This window comes from Saccopteryx bilineata, chromosome X (genome assembly GCF_036850765.1).
Source record: "Saccopteryx bilineata isolate mSacBil1 chromosome X, mSacBil1_pri_phased_curated, whole genome shotgun sequence".
NCBI classification, from domain to species: domain Eukaryota; kingdom Metazoa; phylum Chordata; class Mammalia; order Chiroptera; family Emballonuridae; genus Saccopteryx; species Saccopteryx bilineata.
In genome coordinates, this window is record NC_089502.1 from 87,946,276 (window position 1) to 87,968,541 (window position 22,266).

At 44.8% G+C, this 22,266-nt stretch overlaps 1 protein-coding gene and 1 long non-coding RNA gene across 3 annotated transcripts in view; both read right to left on the minus strand.

Moving 5' to 3' along the window:
* The window catches only part of CD99L2 (CD99 molecule like 2), a 95,338-nt gene extending 73,701 nt beyond the window's left edge, over positions 1-21,637 (minus strand). Inside the window, exon 1 of one of the 2 annotated variants that reach the window (XM_066249447.1) lies at positions 21,405-21,637. In XM_066249447.1, coding sequence (XP_066105544.1) covers positions 21,405-21,471 — 67 coding nt within the window. In that variant the 5' untranslated portion in view covers positions 21,472-21,637. The remainder of the gene's footprint in view (positions 1-21,404) is intronic. The other variant, XM_066249448.1, reaches the window with a different exon arrangement.
* Positions 15,084-18,247, minus strand: LOC136317135 (uncharacterized). The gene is made up of 2 exons (XR_010727841.1): positions 18,120-18,247; positions 15,084-16,307 (listed from the first exon to the last, which is right to left on the minus strand). It is a non-coding gene; the product is annotated as an uncharacterized lncRNA (long non-coding RNA).
* Positions 21,638-22,266: the final 629 nt, after the last annotated feature.

The following is a 22,266-nucleotide window of genomic DNA, read 5'->3' on the forward strand; positions in this document are numbered from 1 at the left end:
AAAATCTTGTTTACAGCCATTTACCTGGGGCCCCGTTGGAGGGAAGGTTGAAAGAAGTATAGTTGAATGAGGAGAGTGTGAAATTTGTGGCCTAGGGAGAGACACAATGGGGTATGACCACCAGGACCGCTGAGCTGAGTTATGGTCAAATACTGCAGTCATCATCTTTCTTGGGTGGAGCATTCCCCTCTTTTGACATCCACCTGAGGGAAAGCAACTGCCCCACCCCCAGGAATCCCTCTTGTCCTACCCTATGAATACTGGGCTGTTCAGAGAGGCCAGGAAGCAAGGGGTGCATCAGTGACTCAGGTTTCTAGCTTCAATGCTGGAGATTTCCTCCACACTCTTCTGAGAATATGACTGGTGCTTCAATTTAGGGAAGACCCAATAGAAACTGTCTGGACTGTGGGCAGACCAAAATTTCGGGGCTACAGAGGCCACACCCACTGGGCTCCTGGTGGCCACACGCTACTGAAGTCTTTGGGAAAAGTCAAATCAGACTAACACCTGGGGCCGAGGGGTGGAGCAACACCCACCACCCTTCCTAATCCCTGAATTGCCCAGGCTCTAGACTCTACCAGAGGCTTTTTCAATGGCTGAGCCCAATAAGCATCCAGCAGACAGAGACAGCAGGAGGCAATTGTCAGAAAACCTTGGGCCTTTTGCTGACTATCCCCTAGGCTCAGTGTGGGTAAACACCAGCCTAGGTCTGTAAGTTGGTTTTTCCATGTGAACCTGGGCCCAGCAGAGGCAGCCACAACCTCTGATTAGATTGAAGCTCCAAGAAGGTTGCAGAGGGCTAGTCACCAGCAGAGCCCTGCATTGGTCTGCACTGGTTCCCTCCAGGGAGACCCAGGGCTGGCATATCCAGTGGCCAGCTGTGGAAAGCACCTAAGTAGGACCTACCTATGCTTGCTGGTGGGGTGTCTGAAGGGAGTACTAGTTGGACACTGGGACCCATCTGAGGTGAGTTCCAATTTCTCTAGTCAGCACCGCTGTGTGTACACGGTGGCTTGTACACACATTGGACAGGGTGGAGCTTTATAGTCAGCTGGCCTGAGTCCCAGATATTCTGCCCCACTTACCTAGGTTCCACAGGTAAAAAGGAGATGGGCTTGGGCATGGACATTCAAGATGTGGGTACCCTAGAACCTGTTGCTGGGACCAGTCAAGAGGCTTATCCACTTTTTTTGGGGGGGCACAGTTAACTGCAGGGGAGGACTTTCTCAGACTTCCTCCCTGAGACCAGGGGCTCCCCAGCTGGAATAACATCTGCAGAGGAGAATGATGGCCCCACACAATATGAACCTACTGCTCATCCTGCACAAGAGAAATAAAATTGGAGTATTCAGTAGTGTCTGAGGGAATAGGCTCTGGAATATGGACCACTTTCCCCATACTGAGCTCTTGACCAAGATACTACTGAATTAGGGGGTCCAATTAACATTGTTTTTCCAACCTCAGGTGCAATAACCCAACAAGCTTGCAACATGTAGAGGGCTTGGTGGGGTGAGGTCAGTCTAGGCCCACACTACAATCTTTCTACAGAACACTCTGAGTGAAGAACAGGCAGCTACAAGAGGAGGTGGAGCAGCTGAAATGTGGAGGCAAATCTTACAGAACTTGGGCCCTTTTACAGAGCTACTATCAGCTCTAAGCAGGAGGAAACTGATCCTTATACACAGACTGGCCCCTCCCATACTATCCAGGCACAGAAAATGCAGATACAAACAGTGAACAGAACAGTAGCTCCAGACAGGTAACACATGGCGGGTAATAAACAATTGCTGACATGAACCCATCCCCAAACCCCACCCAAGAGGACCCAGAACCAACACAACCAGTAGTGGGTGGCAGACCATATGGATGCAAGATTCAGCTAGCTACACAAGTGGTATGCCCAAAAGAGGAGTCCATCAGGTACCAGACACTGTGGAGAATATATATATATATATACACATACACACACACACAACAAAACAGACACTGCAAAGCATCTAATGCACATGATCAAGGTTGACCCTTAGAGCCACCCTGTCTAAAGGGATAAACCAACCCAAAAAAGGGTCAAATGCATTCAATATTCACATACTGCAGGAGGGTAAATATAACCCTCAAGATCCATTCCAACACCAAGAAACTCAGGTGGCCTGGAGGTCAATACCACTAAGCCCATACTCCTCACAGAGATGCCACAACAAATTTGAAAGTCACAGCAGAGCTATCTAATACACACATAAAATGGGCAAATAAATATAAACCAAATGAATCAACAAGAGAAATCAACAAAAGATAATTGAATGAAATAGAAGCAACCAAACTACCAGATGGAAAGTTTAAAATAATGGTTATTAGGATGCTCAGGTTTGATACCCCGAGGTCGCCAGCTTGAACAAGGGCTCATCTGGTTTGAGGAAAAGCTCACCAGCTTGAGCTCAAGGTTGCTGGCTCAAGCAAGGGGTTACTCGGTCTGCTGAAGGCCCGCGGTCAAGGCACATATGAAAAGCAATTAATGAACAATTAAGGTATTGCATTGCAATGAAAAACTAATGATTCGGTCGCCAAATCCTTTGAACAGCGTGGAGCCGCCTGAAAGCACGATGTTGGCGAACAGTGTCTGGTGCAGGTCCAGGTCAGACTTGTGGATGGCAAAGACCAGCACCTCATGGAGTCCCTCGCTCTCATCCCCTACCAGGTCCAGCTGCTGAAGAAGCTTGCCCCAAAGGATGTCAAAATCAAGATCTCGGCGCCACAGGAACGGCTGTACTCCACATGGGTCAGTGGCTCCATCCTGGCATCACTGGACACTTTTAAGAAGATGTGGGTCTCAAAGAAAGAGTACGAAGAGGATGGCGCCCGTGCTATTCATCATAAAACCTTCTAGCGCCCAAGGAGGTTAAGGGGCAGTATGTTGGGAGAATGGGAGGAAAGGGGAACCAGAGTTGTTGACCCTTTCTGGTCTGGGCTCATGTACCAGGTGTAGGGTCCTCTGCATGCCCTGAACCCCAGACAGATGGTGCAACAGTGCTTCCTTGCAGCCTTCCCTCAAAACACACATGCAGGCACGCATGCACACACACTTACAATAATGTTTAGCTGCATGGTGGGAGTCTTGAGCTGGAACCTAGGAATTGAGGAGCCCAGCCTTGGGTGGTTCTGGGTGTCCCCTTTGGCAGGATCAGTTAGTACTATGGTTCCTGGCTCTGACCCTTGGAGTTGCTTCCCCAAGCGCCAAGGCCAGATACCCAAACGTCCCATTTCCTCTGACAGGGTCCCTCCAGGCCCAGGGTACCTGGATGCCTGTGTACCTAGCCTTGGGGAGTGGGGGAACGTGGGGTAGCCAGCAGCTCCCCACTGGTGTATCGTCGCTTCTCATGCCACCTCCTCTTCCTGACCTAACAGGGTAGTGCAGAGGGCCAGCCACTCTGAGGCATCATTGCCCTTCCACACTCAGGAGCCTGGCCTTCTGAGTGGACATGTTGGTGCGGGCTGAGTCCTGGGCAGTCTGCTCTCCCCAGGGAGGGGTTCTGACCCAGGGGACCATTTGGAGTCAGGACAGAGTATGCACAGGGTTCAGGCAGCCACAGTCTGTTGCCCTATCCCCTTCAAAGAACTTCACTGACTTGCTCCTTTTCCTTTACCACAATACCCTGGGTGGGGAAGGGTTAAGGTCTTCACTTGTTGAGGGGAAGCCACCTAATCAGGAGTTAGACACAGATGGATGAGGGGGCACAGTTCTGCTCCCACAAAGAAGGTCTTCATCAGCCTGGGCCAGAATCCCCACCTCTCCTCCTGGATCTGTACAATAATTTAACACAGTTGCCTAAAAAAAAACTTTTTAAAAATCATTATAGTAATAATTATGGGGAAAAAAACTAATGATTGATGCTTCTCATCTCTCTGTTCCTATCTGTCTGTCCCTGTCTATCCTTCTCTCTGACTCTCTCTGTCTCTGTAAAAAAAAAAATGGAACTGTCATATGACCCAGCTATCTCACTTTTAGGATTACATACTAAGAATCCCAAAACACCAATTCAAAATAAGATATGCACCCTGTGTTTACTGCAATATTCCTTACAAGAGTCAAGATATAGAAAGTTGCAGTAAAAAAACTACTGGAACTGATAAATGAATTTAGCAAGGCTGCAGGATATAAAATGAATACTCAGAAATCAGGGGCATTTTTATAGACCAACAATGAACTTTCAGAAAGAGAAATTAAGGAAAAAATGCCCTTCACTATTGCAACAACAACAACAAAAAGTACCTAGGAGTAAATTTAACAAAGGAGATTAAAGACTTGTACTCGGAAAATTATAAAACATTGATAAAAGAAATCAAAGAAGATACAAACAAGTGGAAGCATATACCATGTTCATGGATTAGAAGAATAAACATCATTAAAATGTCTATATTACCCAAAGCAATGTATAAATTCAATGCAATACCAATTAAAATACCAATGATATACTTCAAAGATATAGAACACATATTCCAAAAATTTATATGGAACCAGAAAAGACCATGAATAGCCTCAGCAATCTTGAAAAAGAAGAATAAAGTGGGAGGTATCACACTTCCTGTTATCAAGTTATACTACAAGGCCATTGCACTCAAACCAGCCTGGTACTGGCATAAGAACAGGCATATCGATCAATGGAACAGAACAGAGAACCCAGAAAGAAATCCACACCTTTATGGACAATTGATATTTGACAAAGGAGGTAAGAGCATACAATAGAGTAAAAACAGCCTCTTTAATAAATGGTGTTGGGAAAATTGGACAGCTACCTGCAAAAAAATGAAACTAGACCACCAACTTCACCATTCACAAAAATAAACTCAAAATGGATAAAAACTTAAATGTAAGCCGTGAAAGCATAAGCATCTTAGAAGAAAACATAGGCAGTAAGCTCTCCGACATCTCTCACAGCAGTATATTTGCTGATTTATCTCCATGAGCAAGGGAAATAAAAGACAGGATAAACAAATGGGACTATATCAAACTAAAAAGCTTTTGCACAGCTACAGACAATATGAACAGAAAAAAAAAAGACAAACAACACAATAGGAGAACATATTCAACAATACATCTGATAAGGGGTTAATAACCAAAATTTATAAAGAACTTGTAAATCTCAACTCCAGGAATACAAAAAATCCAATCAAAAAATGGGAAAAAGAAATGAATAGACACTTCTCCAAAGAGTACATACAGATGGCCAATAGGCATATGAAAAAATGCTCAACATCACTAATCATTACAGAAATGCAAATTAAAACCACAATGAGATACCACCTCACACCGGTCAGAATGGCGCTCATCAACAAAGCAACACAGAATAAGTGCTGGCAAGGATGTCAATATTCTATTTCTAATCCTGACTGGTCATGACACAGATTTTCACTTTATACTTATTCATAAAAGGCCTTGCACACTTTTCTGTATTTATATTTCACAAAAGAAGGAAAAATAATATACACAGTTTGATACCTATAATATAAAATACATATTTTTGCAGAGAAAATAAGTATTAAAATACCGTATTCCAATATGTTGTTTGCATTTTCGCTGTACTTTTCTACATTTTCCAAGTTTACTACAAAGAGCACATATTACCCTTGTTACATGTAAATACTTGGTATTATCAGATTTTATATAATTTTTAGCCTACTGGAGGGTATGTAATTTCATCTTATTATAGTTTCATTTGCATCCTTTCAGTTATTAATTAGGTTGAGCATCTTTTCATATGCTTGTTGTTCAATTTGATTTCTTGTATGATTTGCCTGGTAAAGACTTTGGCTTACTTTTCTGTTTATTCATTTTCACTGGTTCTCAGAAAACCATAAAACATATTTAAAATGGCAAAATTGCCATCTAAAATTGAAACTAATAAGGATTAACACAAAATAAATGGGATAGCCATCTGTGGAAATATATGCAGAAGAGAACTCTCCAAAGAGATTGGCAATGTGTCTGATCTAACTAGAATGAGCTCAGAGCTCACCAAGGAGCCTAGGTTGTAGTACTAGAGTCAACTAGGGCTGCTACCAATCCACAAAGATGGGCTGTGATCTGATTTACTCCAACATTTCTGTCCTGAGGCAATGAGATGATAACAGAAAACTTTAATGACTCATGAGGAATACTGAAAATAGAATTACCAATAATATATGTCCCTATAGCAGTATGTGTCAACCTAACAAATTAGCACATCCCAAATGCAAATGGTGTCATGGTTGAGAAACTGTTCAACAACCTCTATCCAGGACAAAAAAAGGCAACGCTCATGTAGAAATATTTGGATAGAGGTGCCAAAAGACATTGAGACCCACACTCAGCAAGCACCTCCAAGGGACCTGTGTGCTAGGCATTATGTTCTCTGGTGGAGGCCTGCTCTTCTGTAGAATGCCTGTGCAAATCAGGCTAGATCAAGTTCATAGAACATCAGTGCTAGAAGGACCATCAGAGCCAGCTAGTCCATTCCTTTCATTGGAAAGAACACCTGACAGCTGATGACAGCAGTTTGGCATCAAGAAAAGAGGGCATGGAGAGGTATTAACCAGTACAACAAGTGTGCAGTAATGGTGATTATTTCATAAAGAATCAGAAAAGTCAGATAAATATGAATCATAATGGAGCCAAATCAGTTTAATACTTCCATGTATTAACCATCATCTGAACCTTGAAATTTCAGTGGATTAGTGTGCCAGTTTTAAATTGCCACTAACAATTCGTTGACACTTCCCCATTGTGAGGTGGGCTCTATGTTCTCAACTTGAATCTGGACTATCCTTAAGTAACTCAGCCTATAGAATCCAGTGAAAATTTCCTGACTGGCAGAGGCATACTGGATAGAGCATCGACGTGGGATGCTGAGGTCCCAAGTTTGAAACCTGGAGGTTGCTAGTTTGAGTGTAAGCTCGCCAGCTTGAGTGCAGGATCAACATGATCCCATGGTCACTAGCTTCAGCTCAAGGGTCAATGAATTGAGCAAGGGGTCACTGGCTCTGCGGAAGTCCCTCCCCCCAAGTCAAGGCATGTATGAAAAGCAATCAGTGAACAACTAAAGTGATGCAACTAAAGTTGATGCTTATCATCTCTCTCTCACTTAAAAAAAATGAAAATAATGCTGCATGACTTCTGAGGCTAGGCTAGGTCATATAAAGCCTTGGACTAGGTATATACACCCCACAAGATTGAAAACAGGTGTTCAAACAAAGACGTGTACTCAAATGTTCATAGGTCCAAATGTCTTATCAGCTGATTAACAGACAAGTAAGTTGTGATAGATATCCATGCAACAGAATATTCAAACTTAAGAAGGAATAAAGCACTGATTCATGCTAAGTGGACCTTGAAGGCATCATACTAAGTGAAAGAAGCCAGACACAAAAGGCCACAGATTGTATGATTATATTTATGTGAAATATCTAGAACAGGCAAATTTGTAGAAACAGAATGCAGATTAGTGGTTTCTAGGGGCTGCAGAAAGAGGGAACAGGGTATAGCTGCTTCATGGGTATGGGGTTTCTGTTTAAGGTGATGAAAATATTCTAGAACTATATAGTGGCAATGGTCATGCAACATTGTGAATGTATTTATTTATTTATTTTATGAATAACTTTTTATTTTAATGAGGTGACATCAATAAATCAGGGTACATATATACAAAGAAAACATGTCCAGGTTATCTTATCATTCAATTCTGTTGCATAACCATCACCCCAAGAGAGATTGTCCTCTGTCACCTTCTATCTAGTTTTCTTTGTACCCCTCCCCCTCCCCTACCCCTCTCCCTCCTTCCCTCCCCCCACCCTCCGTAACCACCACACTCTTGTCCATGTCTCTTAGTCTCGTTTTTATGTCCCACCAATGTATGGAATCCTGCAGTTCTTGTTTTTTTCTGATTTACTTATTTCACTCCGTATAATGCTATCAAGATCCCACCATTTTGTTGTAAGTGATCCAATGTCATCATTTCTTATGGCTGAATAGTATACCATGGTGTATATGTGCCACATCTTCTTTATCTAGTCTTCTATTTTTTTTTTACGGTGATTAAAGCCTTTAAGCAAACTCTTGGCCAATACAGCAAGAATCCATAAAAGAGCAGTGTCCTTAACATGTTCACCAAGTCCAAGTTGGCCCCAACACCATGCCATATCCCTGAAAATTGCAACCCAACCCCAGTTCAGTCTGTTAGGAGCTGTCACAAGAAGCAGGAGTCCAGGAAAAGTCCACATCCAGGAAAAGTCTGCATGGCACTGGAATTGTTGTCACCATTCTTTACTTTGCAGCTCACATCCAAGTCCCAATGACCACTGCTTCTAGCTGGTAATGATTCAGGTACACTGGAAAAACAATCTGCAGCATATGTGGAGATGGAGCTTCTGTTCTCCTCTGCCTGGAGAGATGAGACCAGGTTGCTTTTCCCTGGAGCTTTGTGACTGTGGCTTGGTAAAGAGAACCTTGGGATACCCTAAGCTGGGTGGCAAAGGTAGATTCATAATAGAAGTTGGCAAAAGGGGGAAAGAGAGCTCTAAATTAGGAGTAGGTCCTAGCCTGAAATATGAGTGGGGCATTGAGGTAGGAGGAATAAAGGAAACACTATATATTAAACAAAGCAACAGAAAGTAGGACTATCAACACCCACAACAGAGATCTTCAAGGGAAGAATAAAAAACCTGACTATTCAGGCAAGACATAGTTAAGTGGCCCTTGTGCAAATGAGATCAGTTTACCTGCTTCTTGGAAGAAATACCCTAGGCTCGTCCACAGTGTCGTAGATGGGGCTGACAGCCCTGGGCACCTTCAGCCTTCAGTGGCAAACCCCAGCATTCTGGGCAAGGTTAGGTCCTAGGTGGCTGGAGCAGGGCTAGAAGAGACTGAACCCTCCCTTAGAGGAGCGAGGGGGAAGCCTACCTTCCAGTGTCCCTGTTTCCTCACAGCAGAGGCATGTAAGTCTGGCAGGCTTTAGCTCAATGGCCTTCCTTTCCACTACTGAAGCAGGACCCAGATGGCATCCTATGAGACCCCTTTGGGGCATTGGAGCCTTTAAGGGCGCATCCTAAAAGCTGGTAGTTCCCCTGATCTCTATTGGGCTTTTTCTGCCTCTAGGTATCTTAAAAGCCATGCTCAGAAGATCTTGCTGAGGGGTTTGAGGATCCCCATCCGCCTATATAAATCTTTTCCATATATCTGGAGCTATTTGGAAAAAGACAAAACAGTGTTATTAGCTGGATCAAATAAAGAAGGTAGTAGTTTGCAGGTGAAAAAGATTTGTTGTCTCCTGTTCATCAGCATTCAAAAGAAATTTAAATTTTTTTAAATTGACCTTAAAATATTTACTGGGTACACTTTAATAATATCTTAACTTTAAAGATTGTAAGAATGACAAAATATAGTAAATGCTTTTGCTCCATATGCAGGAGCATTTTCAGTTTAACCAGTTTAGGAAATCCAATAATAGAACAATGCATACAGACAATGAGCTATAACATGCTTAGCAGCCTTTCCTGTTCTGACAGAGGTTACTATAAATCCAGAATATGTATCCACTGTAACGTGGTCATAGGACTGTTTGCCAAATGAAGGTATATGAGTGACATCCATTTGCCAAAGTTGTCCTGGTAGGGGTCCTTGAGGGTTAACTCCAAATGAAGGGGCAGATTATAGTATAGGACCCCTTGGACAGGATTTCCCAATCTGCCATGCTGCTTCCTGAGAAAGTTGAAACTGTTTACATAGGGCTGCAGCATTCTGGTGATGAATAGTATGAGACTGAATTGCTCGATCTGTCATGGTTGCTCCAAATAATTTTCTTTTGGGTAGCTTGATCAACAAGGGCATTCCTAGGCCCTGGCCGGTTGGCTCAGTGGTAGAGCATCAGCCTGGTTTGCAGGATACTGGGTTCGATTCCCGGCCAGAGCACACAGAAGTGCCCATCTGCCTCTCCACCTCTCCCCCTCTCCTTCCTCTCTGTCTCTCTCTTCCCCTCCCGCAGCTAAGGCTCCACCGGATCAAAGCCACCCTGGGCACTAAGGATGGCCCCATGGCCTCTGCCTCAGGTGCTAGAATGGCTCTGGTAGCAACAGAGCAACACCCCAGATGGGCAGAGCATTCTCCCCTGGTAGGCGTGCCAGGTGGATCCCGGTCGGGCGCATGCGGGAGTCTGCCTGACTCCCTCCCCATTTCCAACTTCAGAAAAATACAAAAAAAAAAAAAGGGCATTCCCTTGTTCTAAAGCTCCAGGGAGCATGGAGTGAGCTTGAGTATGTCCTATGAAATATAGAGCTCTATGTTGACATACAAGTCTTTGAAGAAGGAGGAACTGCTGAAATAGTTCATCAGCATTTGTCCCTAAGATAGCAGTCTTTATAGTGGAAACACCATAAGTAAATACTTGCTGTCTGTATATAGATTAAAGGGGGAATATGAAAAATGCTGAAAAGCCATGATAATGGCATATCATTCTAGACTTTGAGCTGGTTTTAAGTTGACAGTTTCAGTATAAAGTTGTCCATTGATTTACAAGAGCGATTTGCCATTTAGTGGAAGTTTCCCAGAGCCATTGTTGTTAATCCTTTGAAAAAAGGAACAACAATAATTTTGAGGCTCAAAACCTATAAGCTGTAAGGGTCGCCTATGTCCCTTGATAATCCAGGAGGCAACAAGATCAAAATATGGAAGTGTATTCCATGGGCTATTAGATGGTTCAATGTGCCCAAGCTGTAGCTGCTCTTATACCCATTGAGCAGCTGCCCTAAGTTTCTCCTGAGAAAGGGGCCATTGGTCTACCCATACAGGATTATCTGATTTCCATGTAATTGGGTCTGCACAATGCATTATTGAGGTAGCAGGAGCTACCAAGGCCCCTATGCTAAATTTTGATATCCTAATCCACACCTTCTGGTATTGGCTGCCACTTCTATGGGGGTGAGAATTCCTCACTGTTCTTTCCCTAGACCCTTGGTGGGCAAAAATCCCCAATCAAGCATCTGAGTACTGACTAAACCATTAGGACTGACAAGCAACACTCCCATATTTTTCAAAACATCTCTACCTCACAAATTAATATCATAAAATGTACTGAGTTGCCATAAAATGGTTAAAATGGTAAATTTTATGGGTTTTAGCACAACTTTTATTAAAAGTTAAATAAAAACATGGTTTCCACATTGTCTATTGGAATACTCATGCTTAGAGCCCTATGGGAGGGATGAGGAAGTTTGAACATCATACTGTGAGGATGCCCATAACACAAGGCAGAGGCCATGTGTCAATAGTCCCAGCTGAGCCCATCCTTAATGACATGTGAATGAAAAGCCTCCAGATGATTCTAGCCCCCAGCCACATGAGTCTTCTTAGCTAAGGTCCTAGACATTGTGGAACCATGAAACAGACCAGTAATGAAACGTCCCTGCTGTGTACCTCTAAATTCTCAACCTACAGAATCTATGAGCATAATTAAACAGTTGTTTTAAGCTACTTAGTTTAGTGTGGTCAATCACATAACAACAGATGACAGGAACAACTTTCAACATGGGAGGAAATGGGGTGAGGGTATTCTAGGCAGACAGCATTGCAGCAACAATGTAATCCTGGTGCCTCTTTTATGACACATGGAACAGTTATTATTTAAAAGTTACTTCAAGGTCTGTCTGGACTGGAAGTTCACTGAGGACAGGTTCAAGCATTATTTTGCTCTGTCGTGTCCTGTTTGGCCCACATTGGCCCACACTGTTCCTGGCTCGATAGCTGCTCATTCATGCATTAGCAAATACATACAGAGCATTGGGCCTACTGATGACATGGGCCACATCAATGACTTCCTTTCCCCTGTCTTCCAGTTGGTTAAGACTATAGTGTCTCAGGACCTTTTTCACAGCACCTCAGGCCAAAAGAAATACCTAACAGTTCCATTTATTAAGTAGTTTGTTCCAACCAATTTAATAGAAGTAGTCTACATAGTGTCTGACAGATATCACCGCATTTTCCTGAAAAATTAAAAAGATCTGTGACACCATCATGAGTTTGTGGTCACTGTGAGTATGTACAGTGTCCCAGGGCTCCTGCGTGCCTATTTTGGGACCCATGGGCTTAGTCATTGGGTAGTAGAAGCAAAAGATTGGATAATCAGAATACTTGCACTGCTGATTCTCCTGGCTCGAACCCTCCAGGATGCTGCAGCTTCCTCCACAAAAGGCCCAGCCTTCTCCTACCCTCTCCTACAACCCTAGCTACTCTGGTTTTGAGGAACTGTCCCTCCTCTTGCCCCTTGAAGTCCAGAGTGGAAAACACTCCACGTATTTCTTCATCACTCAAGGGGCTTCACCATCCCTTGCTGGTCTACCTCAATCATGCCCAAACCTTGTAAATAGCCTTTTGATTAGATATTCAGTTACTATGTTTGAACATGTCATCCATTTCCTGATGAGTTCCTGACTCTGTGAAGTATTGTTCTAGATACTGGTAACAAAGCAGAGAAAAACAAAGTCCCTGCCCTCATGAAACCCAAAGTCAAGTGCTGGACAGAATAAGTAAAGAAGCAGGTAGACAGATATCAGCAGATAAGGGCACAGGCTGGTGATGGAAAGGTATCTGAAGTGCAGTTTCAAGTACAATGGTCAGGGATGGCCTCTCCAAGGTGGGGCATTTGGGAAGAAGTGAGAGTGAGGACACTCACCTACCTGGAGGGAGAACTAGCCAGAGGAGAAGGCAAATATGAAGGTCCCAAGGTGGAGGAATACTTTGCACACTGGAAGAGTGGAAAGCTAGTCCTGGGCAAGAGTAGAAGCTGAGGTCAGAGCACAAGTAGAGGCCCTATTCTGTTTGGACTTGTAGGCCACAGTAAGGGTTTGGGTTTTATTTTCATCACAATTGTAGCCCACTGGAGGGTTCCAAGCAGAGGACACGATGTGACTTAGGTCTCTAAAAACTGCCTGGCTGCTGTGTGGAGACAACTGTAGGAGCAGGAATGAATACAGACACTACCTGCCCCAACAGTTGGAGGACACTACCAGGACTCCAATGAGAGAGGATGGTGGTCCAGCCAAGGGAGGCAGCCAGAGGGGAGGTACAAAAAGGTGGGAGTCTGGGTGACTCTAAGGGTGCTCACATGTGGTCTGGTGACAGACCAAAGGTAGAACATGAAGAAAAGCCAGTCCTGGAGGAGTGGCCAGAGCCACCAGCAGAATGGGGTTTCCAGTTACTTAGGTGGTAGGAGAGGGTTTAGAAGGAGGAAGCAGAACCTCAGGTTTGCATAGGGTACTTTCAAGGTGTCTATTAGCATGGGTAATGATCAAAATAATTTAACATATTGCACAGAGCACGAATCCTTTGATTACTGGTTTATGGGGAGGTCCAGGGACCCTGGAGTAAGGGCCAAGATTCAGTTGATGGGTGGGGAGATGTTGTAGTAATATAAGGTTATAGTAATTAAATATATAAAAATATAAAAATATGGAAGATATATAAAAGTAATTAAATATTTAAAATAATTATTAAAATTAAATAATGTTATGCCATTTGGATAGGAATGAATATAGTGGCTTGGTGCCATAACTCTGTAATGTGATAAACAGACTCTGACTTTCAAGCAGAGCCCAGTTAGTATGTGTGTGAACTTATACCTAGATAAGAAGTGGCTTGGTAAATTACATTAACTTACAAAGTTAATGTAAATAAGAAAATCTTAAAAAGTGGTTTGATGTAAACATTTCAGTAGATTGACATAGAGGGGATTCCCTGCGAGGAACTCCCAAAAAGGTGGTTTGAGGTGATAATCCTGATTGAAACCTGTTAGAAGGCATTGGCCAGAAAAGGTACTAAAGCTGAGGGGCACCATGCTGCAGTAATCACCCAGACTCCAACGTTGATGTGGGCTGTCTCTACGCCGCTCTGAGCTCTGACCAAGGACAGCCGAGAGGAGCATGCCAATGGGCCCCCTTAAGCTGTACCCAGGCATGCCAAAAGGATTTTGTGAGTAATAAATTGCCTGTGTAATTATTGCGACTAATTTGTGTGTCGGTCGTGTCTTGCCTCTGGTGGCACTTAACAGTAGCATCCTCATAGCCGTCTCAAGAATAGTCTCAAAGACACTGCCAGCCCTGCTGATAAGCAGGAGTGTCCCACTGCCCAGGGAAGTTGAATCTGGGATGCCTGATTGACATAGAGCTTGGGCTCTACTGGGACAGGAGAACAACTGAACCTGAAGGATTTCAGAAACCTATCCACCAGCAGAGCATGAGACAACCATATGGAGATGTTATGTTGAATTTAGGTGCCTGGAGGTCAAGAGAGAGCAGGACTGGGAATAGAACCTGAAAAGTCACAAGAATTTAAGGCCATGAGGCTGGTGAAAGCACCAGGAAGCAAGTGCAGGGAAAGAAGCCTACCAAGGACTACCACCGGTCCTGAGGTCAGGGAGGTGAGTAAGAATGGCAAGGAATGGATAATAAAGTGTGGTTTCCCAGAAGCCAAGGGGTGAAAGTGCTTCCAGGGGAAGGATATGATCAGAGGAGGCAGATGACCTGATTTAGCAACACAGAAGACATAACTGACTTTGGCCAGGAGCAGTTTCAGAAGAGAGGTAGGAAACAAAGTATTGAAGGGAATTAATGGGAGCCCCAAACTATAACCCTATATGCTATATTAAGATGACCAACTTTTTTACAATGAAAAGGACAAAAATAAATTGAAGAAAACAATATCATAAGTAAAAGAAACATTTTATTCATTGCAACAATATACTATAAATATGATAAATGCATAATAAAAACATTTTTAATATTTTATATTGTAATTATGCTTACATGCCTATTAATTTTTAATAGTAGTTTTAAGAAAAAAGTACTCATTTAGATACAAATACGTCACATCATATGCAATGGATCAAGTCTGCATGGATCAAATACGAACACTTACAGATTAGTCTTCCAATATCAAAAAGGAGGACATGTAGGAGGATACTTTTCGAGGGAGGACAGAACTTACAAAAGAAGGACTGTCTTCCCTAAAGGAGGACGATTGGTCACCTTATATATTGTATTTCACAAGTAAAAAGTGAAAACATGGCTTTTGTTGGTTTCTTTTTTTTTTTTTTTTTTTTTTGTATTTTTCTGAAGCTGGAAACGGGGAGAGACAGTCAGACAGACTCCCGCATGCGCTGGACCGGGATCCACTCGCCACGCCCACCAGGGGGCGATGCTCTGCCCACCAGGGGGCGATGCTCTGCCACGACCAGACACTTTAGTGCCTGGGGCAGAGGCCAAGGAGCCATCCCCAGTGCCCGGGCCATCTTTGCTCCAATGGAGCCTCGGCTGTGGGAGAGGAAGAGAGAGACAGAGAGGAAGGAGAGGGGGAGGGGTGAAGAAGCAGATGGGCGCTTCTCCTGTGTGCCCTGGCCGGGAATCGAACCCGGGACTTCTGCACGCCAGGCCGACACTCTACCACTGAGCCAACTGGCCAGGGCTGTTGGTTTCTTTTTAGGCATTACTTTGGATTCTTGCCCTCCTCCCCTTTTATTTATTTATTTTTTTGAGCGGGATGACAGAGACAAATGAATGAACAGTGAAACAGGGATCACTCTTGTAAGAGAGTGCAGAACTCCGGAGGAAGCCAAAGGGGTACATAAGCGACTCAATTAGAGTTGCTCCTGGGGCAGCACCTCCTGAGCCCATTCAGACTCTGAGCCCAGCTCATTTGGTGATTACTTTGGTTCTGGTCAAGCAAGCACCACTGTGAACATCAGTCCTTGGATTCTCATTAGAACCAAAGAAGCAGATAAGCCCCTTTTGCATTCTAGATCCCTCTGGGCAGTTTAACTCTGCTAATACCTTATCACAAATTCCATTTGCATCAGCAATTAGTTGGCTACTCTACTGAATAAGCCTGTGAGGCCAACAAAGCACAGATAAGACCACTGTTGACAGAAAATGACAGAGCCACACAGGAATGGAGGTCCTGTGTTAATTCCATCCCAGGATAGCTGAGGCATCAACAAAAATTTAAAAAGAACGTCAAAACGAGCCCTTTCTGTGCCTTGGCACTGTTTTGGTCATAATGACTTTTGCACTGCAACTATACTTCCTGCTGAGGGTATTATTATCTTTAATTCAGAAAATAGTCCTAAATAGAATAATCCCAAATAGAACCACTTCATGATGATAGACAAATGTCTAGCCTCTCCTTTAAACGGATGTTCACTGAGCAGAGGCACTTCTCTCTGTAGGGGTCAACTATAGCAGTCTTCAACTCTAGTTTTGAAGTTGCAAAACTCTCTGACATCTTGGGAGAAGACCTAGGTAGAAAACGAATAAAAACAGAGCTCAAAATTGCTTGAAGCATAAGTAGAGATCCAGGCCATTCATTCCTGCTCTGGTCCTCTCCCTACCACCTGCCTCCAGAGAGCAGTGGTCTGGCAGCACACTCCTCCTCAGCAAAGGGGCAGCTGTGGCCAAGGAGAAATAAGAAACCCTTTGTCCACTGGTCACAGACTGCACCTGCTTCATGAGAAGCCACCAGGACAGGGGAGAGTGGAAAGGCCTCTTGGGTAACTGCTGGTGGGCCCCACTGTAGGTGGCCTCCACAATGGGGCACACTCAAAGAGGTTCACGGTCTGATCTCCTTGTGAAGTAGTTTAAAGTCAAAGTCCAGCTAAAGAAATCCAGCTGCCTTCCAGGATCCTCAGAGGAAGACCCTTCTAAATGGGCATTGATGCACCAAAATCATCACTGCCACCCAATTTTATGCACATTTATTTTAAAATCCTGAACTCGGTGCATATTGTCAATTGATTTAAATGTGAAAAATTAAAACAATATAAAGAAACCTCACAATCTAGTTTTTCCAAAGAATGAAGAGGACTCTAATATCTACTGCCCAGCTTCTCTATTAGTTTCCTCTTGCTGCTACAACAAATTACAACAAATTTAGAGGTTTAAAACAACAAATTTTTATCTTACAGTTTTGGAGATCAGAAGTCCAACATGGTCTCACTGGGCTAAATTCAAGGTGTGGGCAGGGCTACATTCCTTCTGGAAGCACTAAGAGCCTATTTTCTTGACTTTTCCAACTTCTACGGGCTGTATGTGCTTCCCTTGGCTCGAGGCCTCTTCCCTTTTCAGAGCTGAATCTTGCTCGCATTGCATGGCTGTGATCCTGACTCCACTACCTCCCTCTTCCATATTTAAAGGACCCTGTCCTTTAATTGGCCAGGATAACCCAGGATAATTTTATTTTAAGGAAAGCTGATGAACTATCTTAATTCCATCTGCTGCCTTTTTTCACCCTTTACCATCTAACCTAACATAGTTATATTACAGGTTCCAGAGAAAAGGGCATGGACATCACTGGGGATCATTTTTTTGTGTGTGTATTTTTCTGAAGCTGGAAACGGGGAGAGACAGTCAGACAGACTCCCGCATGCGCCCGACTGGGATCCACCCGGCACGCCCACCAGGGGCGACGCTCTACCGACCAGGGGGCGATGCTCTGCCCCTCCGGGGCATCGCTCTGTTGCGACCAGAGCCACTCTAGCGCCTGGGGCAGAGGCCAAGGAGCCATCCCCAGCGCCCGGGCCATCTTTGCTCCAATGGAGCCTTGGCTGCGGGAGGGGAAGAGAGAGACAGAGAGGAAGGAGGGGGGGAGTGGAGAAGCAAATGGGCGCTTCTCCTATGTGCCCTGGCCGGGAATCGAACCCGGGTCCCCCACATGCCAGGCCGACGCTCTACCGCTGAGCCAACTGGCCAGGGCCCGGGGATCATTTTTATGATTAGTCCCACTGCCTCCATTTGCAACCTGCATGAAAGATTTTTCCGCCAATTTGTAAGATGTGTAGGGGGACTTTAAGATTTTACATATAAACCAAGATTGGCTAGTCAGTGGACTTGTGAACAAGCCTCAAGAAGTGCCAAGTCTGGGTTAGGGGCCAGGGACCCCTGCAACCAGGCCACCCTAAGCACACCAAGAACAGCAAAGGAATACATGCCAGAATACATGCCATGGGGCAAAGTAGGAGTGGACACACACCAGGGAAAGCACCAACAGCAGGTAGGGGAAGAACCCAGAACAGGAAAGTCAGTGCACCTGGAAGGTATTTTTCTGAACTCACAAGAACAAAAACTATCTCCTCTCCATTCTCTCCTTTGGGCAGCAAAACAGCCTCATCGTTTTCATCATCATCTCTACTGGAGGCAGCTTCAGGCCCTTCCTCAGTGCCGGCTGGTGCTGATTCTTGGGTGATTTCTGTGTTGTTTTTAAAAACACATGTTTTAGTTACCTGCTGTCCAAAATGATGAAGGGGATAGGAAAAACCAAAACAGATGAGATTTAAAGGCAAAGGGTCCCCAGACTGTTTCAGTCCATGCAACAACTGTCCAGGGTATATAATGGCAACCCTGAACCATTCACACCAACCGGCATTACACAACCCAATCTACCACCTCGGAGCTCTGAAGAGACAGCGGATACCTAACTTAGCACCTATTTTGTTTGTTCCCGTTGACACAGCTGCTCTGAAACTGTAACTGCCCATACACTTAGAGAAAGATCATCAATGCAAAACCCTTATTTATCACTGTATTTTACACAAAAGATCCAGAAAACTGGGCCCCTATTTTGAAGCAAATGTGGTCTTTTTTTCCTAGTTCAGCTTTCTTAATTAAAATTGAAAAAGTCATCAGGTGACATCTTTATCTGGATGGGATCCTGGCTCTTTCAAGCCATTTGACCAGGGGCCCCTCAACTGGAAGGTGGGGATAATACCTAACCAGCAAAGTTGATGGAGCAATTAAATACAATAAATGTGAAGTGCCTGGCACACAGCAAGCACTGAGCTTATGGTAGCTGGTGATGGGGCTGCAGATCTGACAGTGGCACATTCCTGATCCCCTACTGAAACCTTAGTGAGCTGTTAACCATTATACAAACAAGCAAACTGACCAAGGTTCAGAGAACTTACTCAAGACCAGGGGTCCCCAAACTACAGCCTGCGGGCCGCATGAGGCCCCCTGAGGCCATTTATCCAGCCCCCTCCGCACTTCCGGAAGGGACACCTCTTTCATTGGTGATCAGTGAGAGGAGCATGTTGACTATCTCATTAGCCAAAAGCAAGTCCATAGTTCCCATTGAAATACTGGTCAGTTTGTTGATTTAAATTTCCTTGTTCTTTATTTTAAATATTGTATTTGTTCCCGTTTTGTTTTTTACTTTAAAATAAGATATGTGCAGTGTGCATAGGGATTTGTTCATAGTTTTTTTTTTATAGTCCGGCCCTCCAACGGTCTGAGAGACAGTGAACTGGCCCCCTGTGTAAAAAGTTTGGGGACCCCTGCTCAAGACCATTCAGCCAGTAAACAGTAGAAGAAGGACAGCCTCCAGGAGTAAGGGCATATATAATATATGTCTAGTGCTTGAAATCAAGGACTATGGAATCAGGCCTCGGATCAAATCTTAGCTTTGCCACCTGAGACAAGCTACTTCACCCTTTTATGCCTCCATTTACTCATCTGTAAAATGGTTTCTTTGGTGTGCAATTTCCTCCACCACCTCCTAAATTATCTAGTGTAATGCGTGATGGTGAAAAACTGAGACATGATCGTTCATATTCCCCACCTTCTCAATGTGTATACCATGTTGAAGACTTTCAGAAGATAGCCTTGGAAGACGTATCTTTTTTTGTGCTTTCACATCCAAATTTTCCACATCATTAGATGCAAATCAATTAAACGATTATACTTTTCTCCACAAATGCATCATAGTCAAAATTAAAATTTTAACCTCAAAAGGAAAAATAAAACAGAAAATTCCACAACCCAGTACCTTGTTTTATTTTTCATCATAGCACTAACAATATACTCAATAGTTTTATTCAGAGTTGAGGTCTGAGAATGCCTCAGCATATTGCATATTACAGATTCCAAAGAAATAGCCCAGAGGATTGCCTGCAAAAGACATGAGATTATTCGAATTTACCAACCTATCTGCTGGCGATGTCTCTATAACACAGGCTTTCCCAATACAGGGTTAGAGTACTGAAAACAAGCAAACTGCATATCAAATCACACTTGCAGAGTGGACACACTCATGCACAAGCTGTGTGATATCAAAACAGCAGCTGTTTATGAGCCCAGCTTACATCTGAATACAGCTTCTTTTTTGGCCAAGGAGCTAGCCAGGCTCTGAGGACCCACAATACAATTATAAATGGCCTTCATTATATTCCCACGGGGTGTGAGGGGGAGCTGGAGCTTGGGAATGGGCCCATGTTCTTATATACCACATACACAGATTGTCATAGTTGTACTTGTTTTCGCCCACCAACAGGATATCAACCCCATGAGGACACAGTCTCAATTCTGTTTACTGCCGAACCACCAGTGTCTAGAACAGAGCCTGGCACCTCTGTAGAATGTTGTACTAACTCCAGGAGGATTGCTCACATGAGAAACATTTCTGCATCTTTTGCAAAACTGCCTTGGCTAGCACTGTGTACTATTTTCCAGCGCTCCTTATACATAACATAAATCTCACTAGAAGTCAGTACTAGGACAAAGTTTTATTTTTGCTGATCTACTTTGTTTTTCATTAGCTGAATTTGCCTTTGTTGTCAGAAAGCTCGGAGCACAATCCTGTGCTCAACTGCATTGTTTTCCTTAAGCCTCTTTTTTTGATGTAGAGATGGGAAATAAATAAAAAGATTCTGCCGGTACAAGTGGGAGACCCTATTTTTTAACCACAGATTGTATTCTAATAAGATGTTTCTTAAACTTGAATGCAGAGGCGGGAGCCCAAGATGCTGCACTCCCAACATGTCCCAGGTGATGCTGTGCAGGCCTTGGCCCACACTTTGAGTAGCTGGGATCTAAGAAACTTGCTCCCTTGATTCGGCAGAATTTCTCTCCTCATCCTTGGCAAAATACCACCGACGTTTCAAAAACTGGGGTGGTCAACAGAAGAAGCACCTGGGGAGCTGGTCAGACCAACACGTCGCGTCCCTGCAGGGAGCCTGATAAAGGGGGTAGGAATGTGCCCAAGAAGCTCGCCAGGTGCTTCTATCGCAAGTGGCCTAGAAACACATTTTGAGAAGGCCCGCTGGAGGTAATGACTGCACTCTTCAAGGTTTCCCAAAGGCAATCTCCTGGGGATAGCTGCTGTCACCGGTGGTGACACCCTGTTCAGATTTTTAAGGGGGTACTATCCCGCTGTTTCTGGCCCTGCACCAGGAGGGGTCCCAGTCCATCCTCTCCGACCACGTGGATCCCCTGCACCACAACCCCAATGCCCTACAACTGTCTCTGGCGCAGGCCCATGGGGCGGGCATCAAGCCGCCCTAGAACAACGGGGCCGCCAGGGCGCCCAGCTGGGGGAGTCTCCGCGCACGTCCCGCTTGCCTTACCTCTCTGGACCAGAGTGGCTAAGGAAAAAGCAAGGCAGTTGAGGACTGCCGAGCGCCAGGCCACCATTGCTGGTAGCGAACGGAGAAGATCCAGGGGAGCACAGTTTGTGCGAGAGCGCCAGAAGAGTAAATCCCGATGGAGTGGGGAAAGAGGAGGAGCAGCAGGAGGAGGAGTCCTGCAAGGACTGCAGGACCGCTTGCAGGACCGCCCAAAGTCGGCGCTAGCGGCGCACCCGGGTAGGACGGAAAGGGGAGCACGTAAGCGCTGACGCCAGGGGCGGGCCTGACTTGTATAAGGTGAGGTGGAACGGTTATGCGCCAGCACCGCGAGGGACTGGGTGAGCCTGAAGCCTCCGGGCGGGGCTAGCACGCGAGGGGCGGCCCGATGACACGCGAGGGGCGGGGCCCGATGACACCCAGGGTGTGGGACCGGCTGGTTTGTGTCTGGGGCCAGCACTTGCGCGCGATCCGCAGGCCCCTTTTCCCCCGGGTCTGGAGATAGAAGTCTCAGAGGTGGACCCTGCGGGTCCGGAACAGTAAGTCAGCAGTGGCGGAAGAGCTGGAGGTGCAGGAGGTGACTGTGTGGTGATTTCCACCCAGTGCTCCAGATTCTCCGGCCATAGCTGGATATAGGGCGGCGCACGTCCCCATTGTGGCCTGTCAGCGGGTGACCCTTGGAAAGAGCGCTTCCGCTTCTGACCTTGGTGTCATCAGCGTAAAAGGCCTTTCCCTAGAGGCCCCTCCAGTTGTGGCTCCAGGACAGCACCTGCGTTCTTGCCTCAATCACCGTGGCCAAGCTTGGTTTTCAGAACCGCTGGCTGCCTGCCCATTCGCCAATTTCTGCAGGAAAACTAAAGAAAAG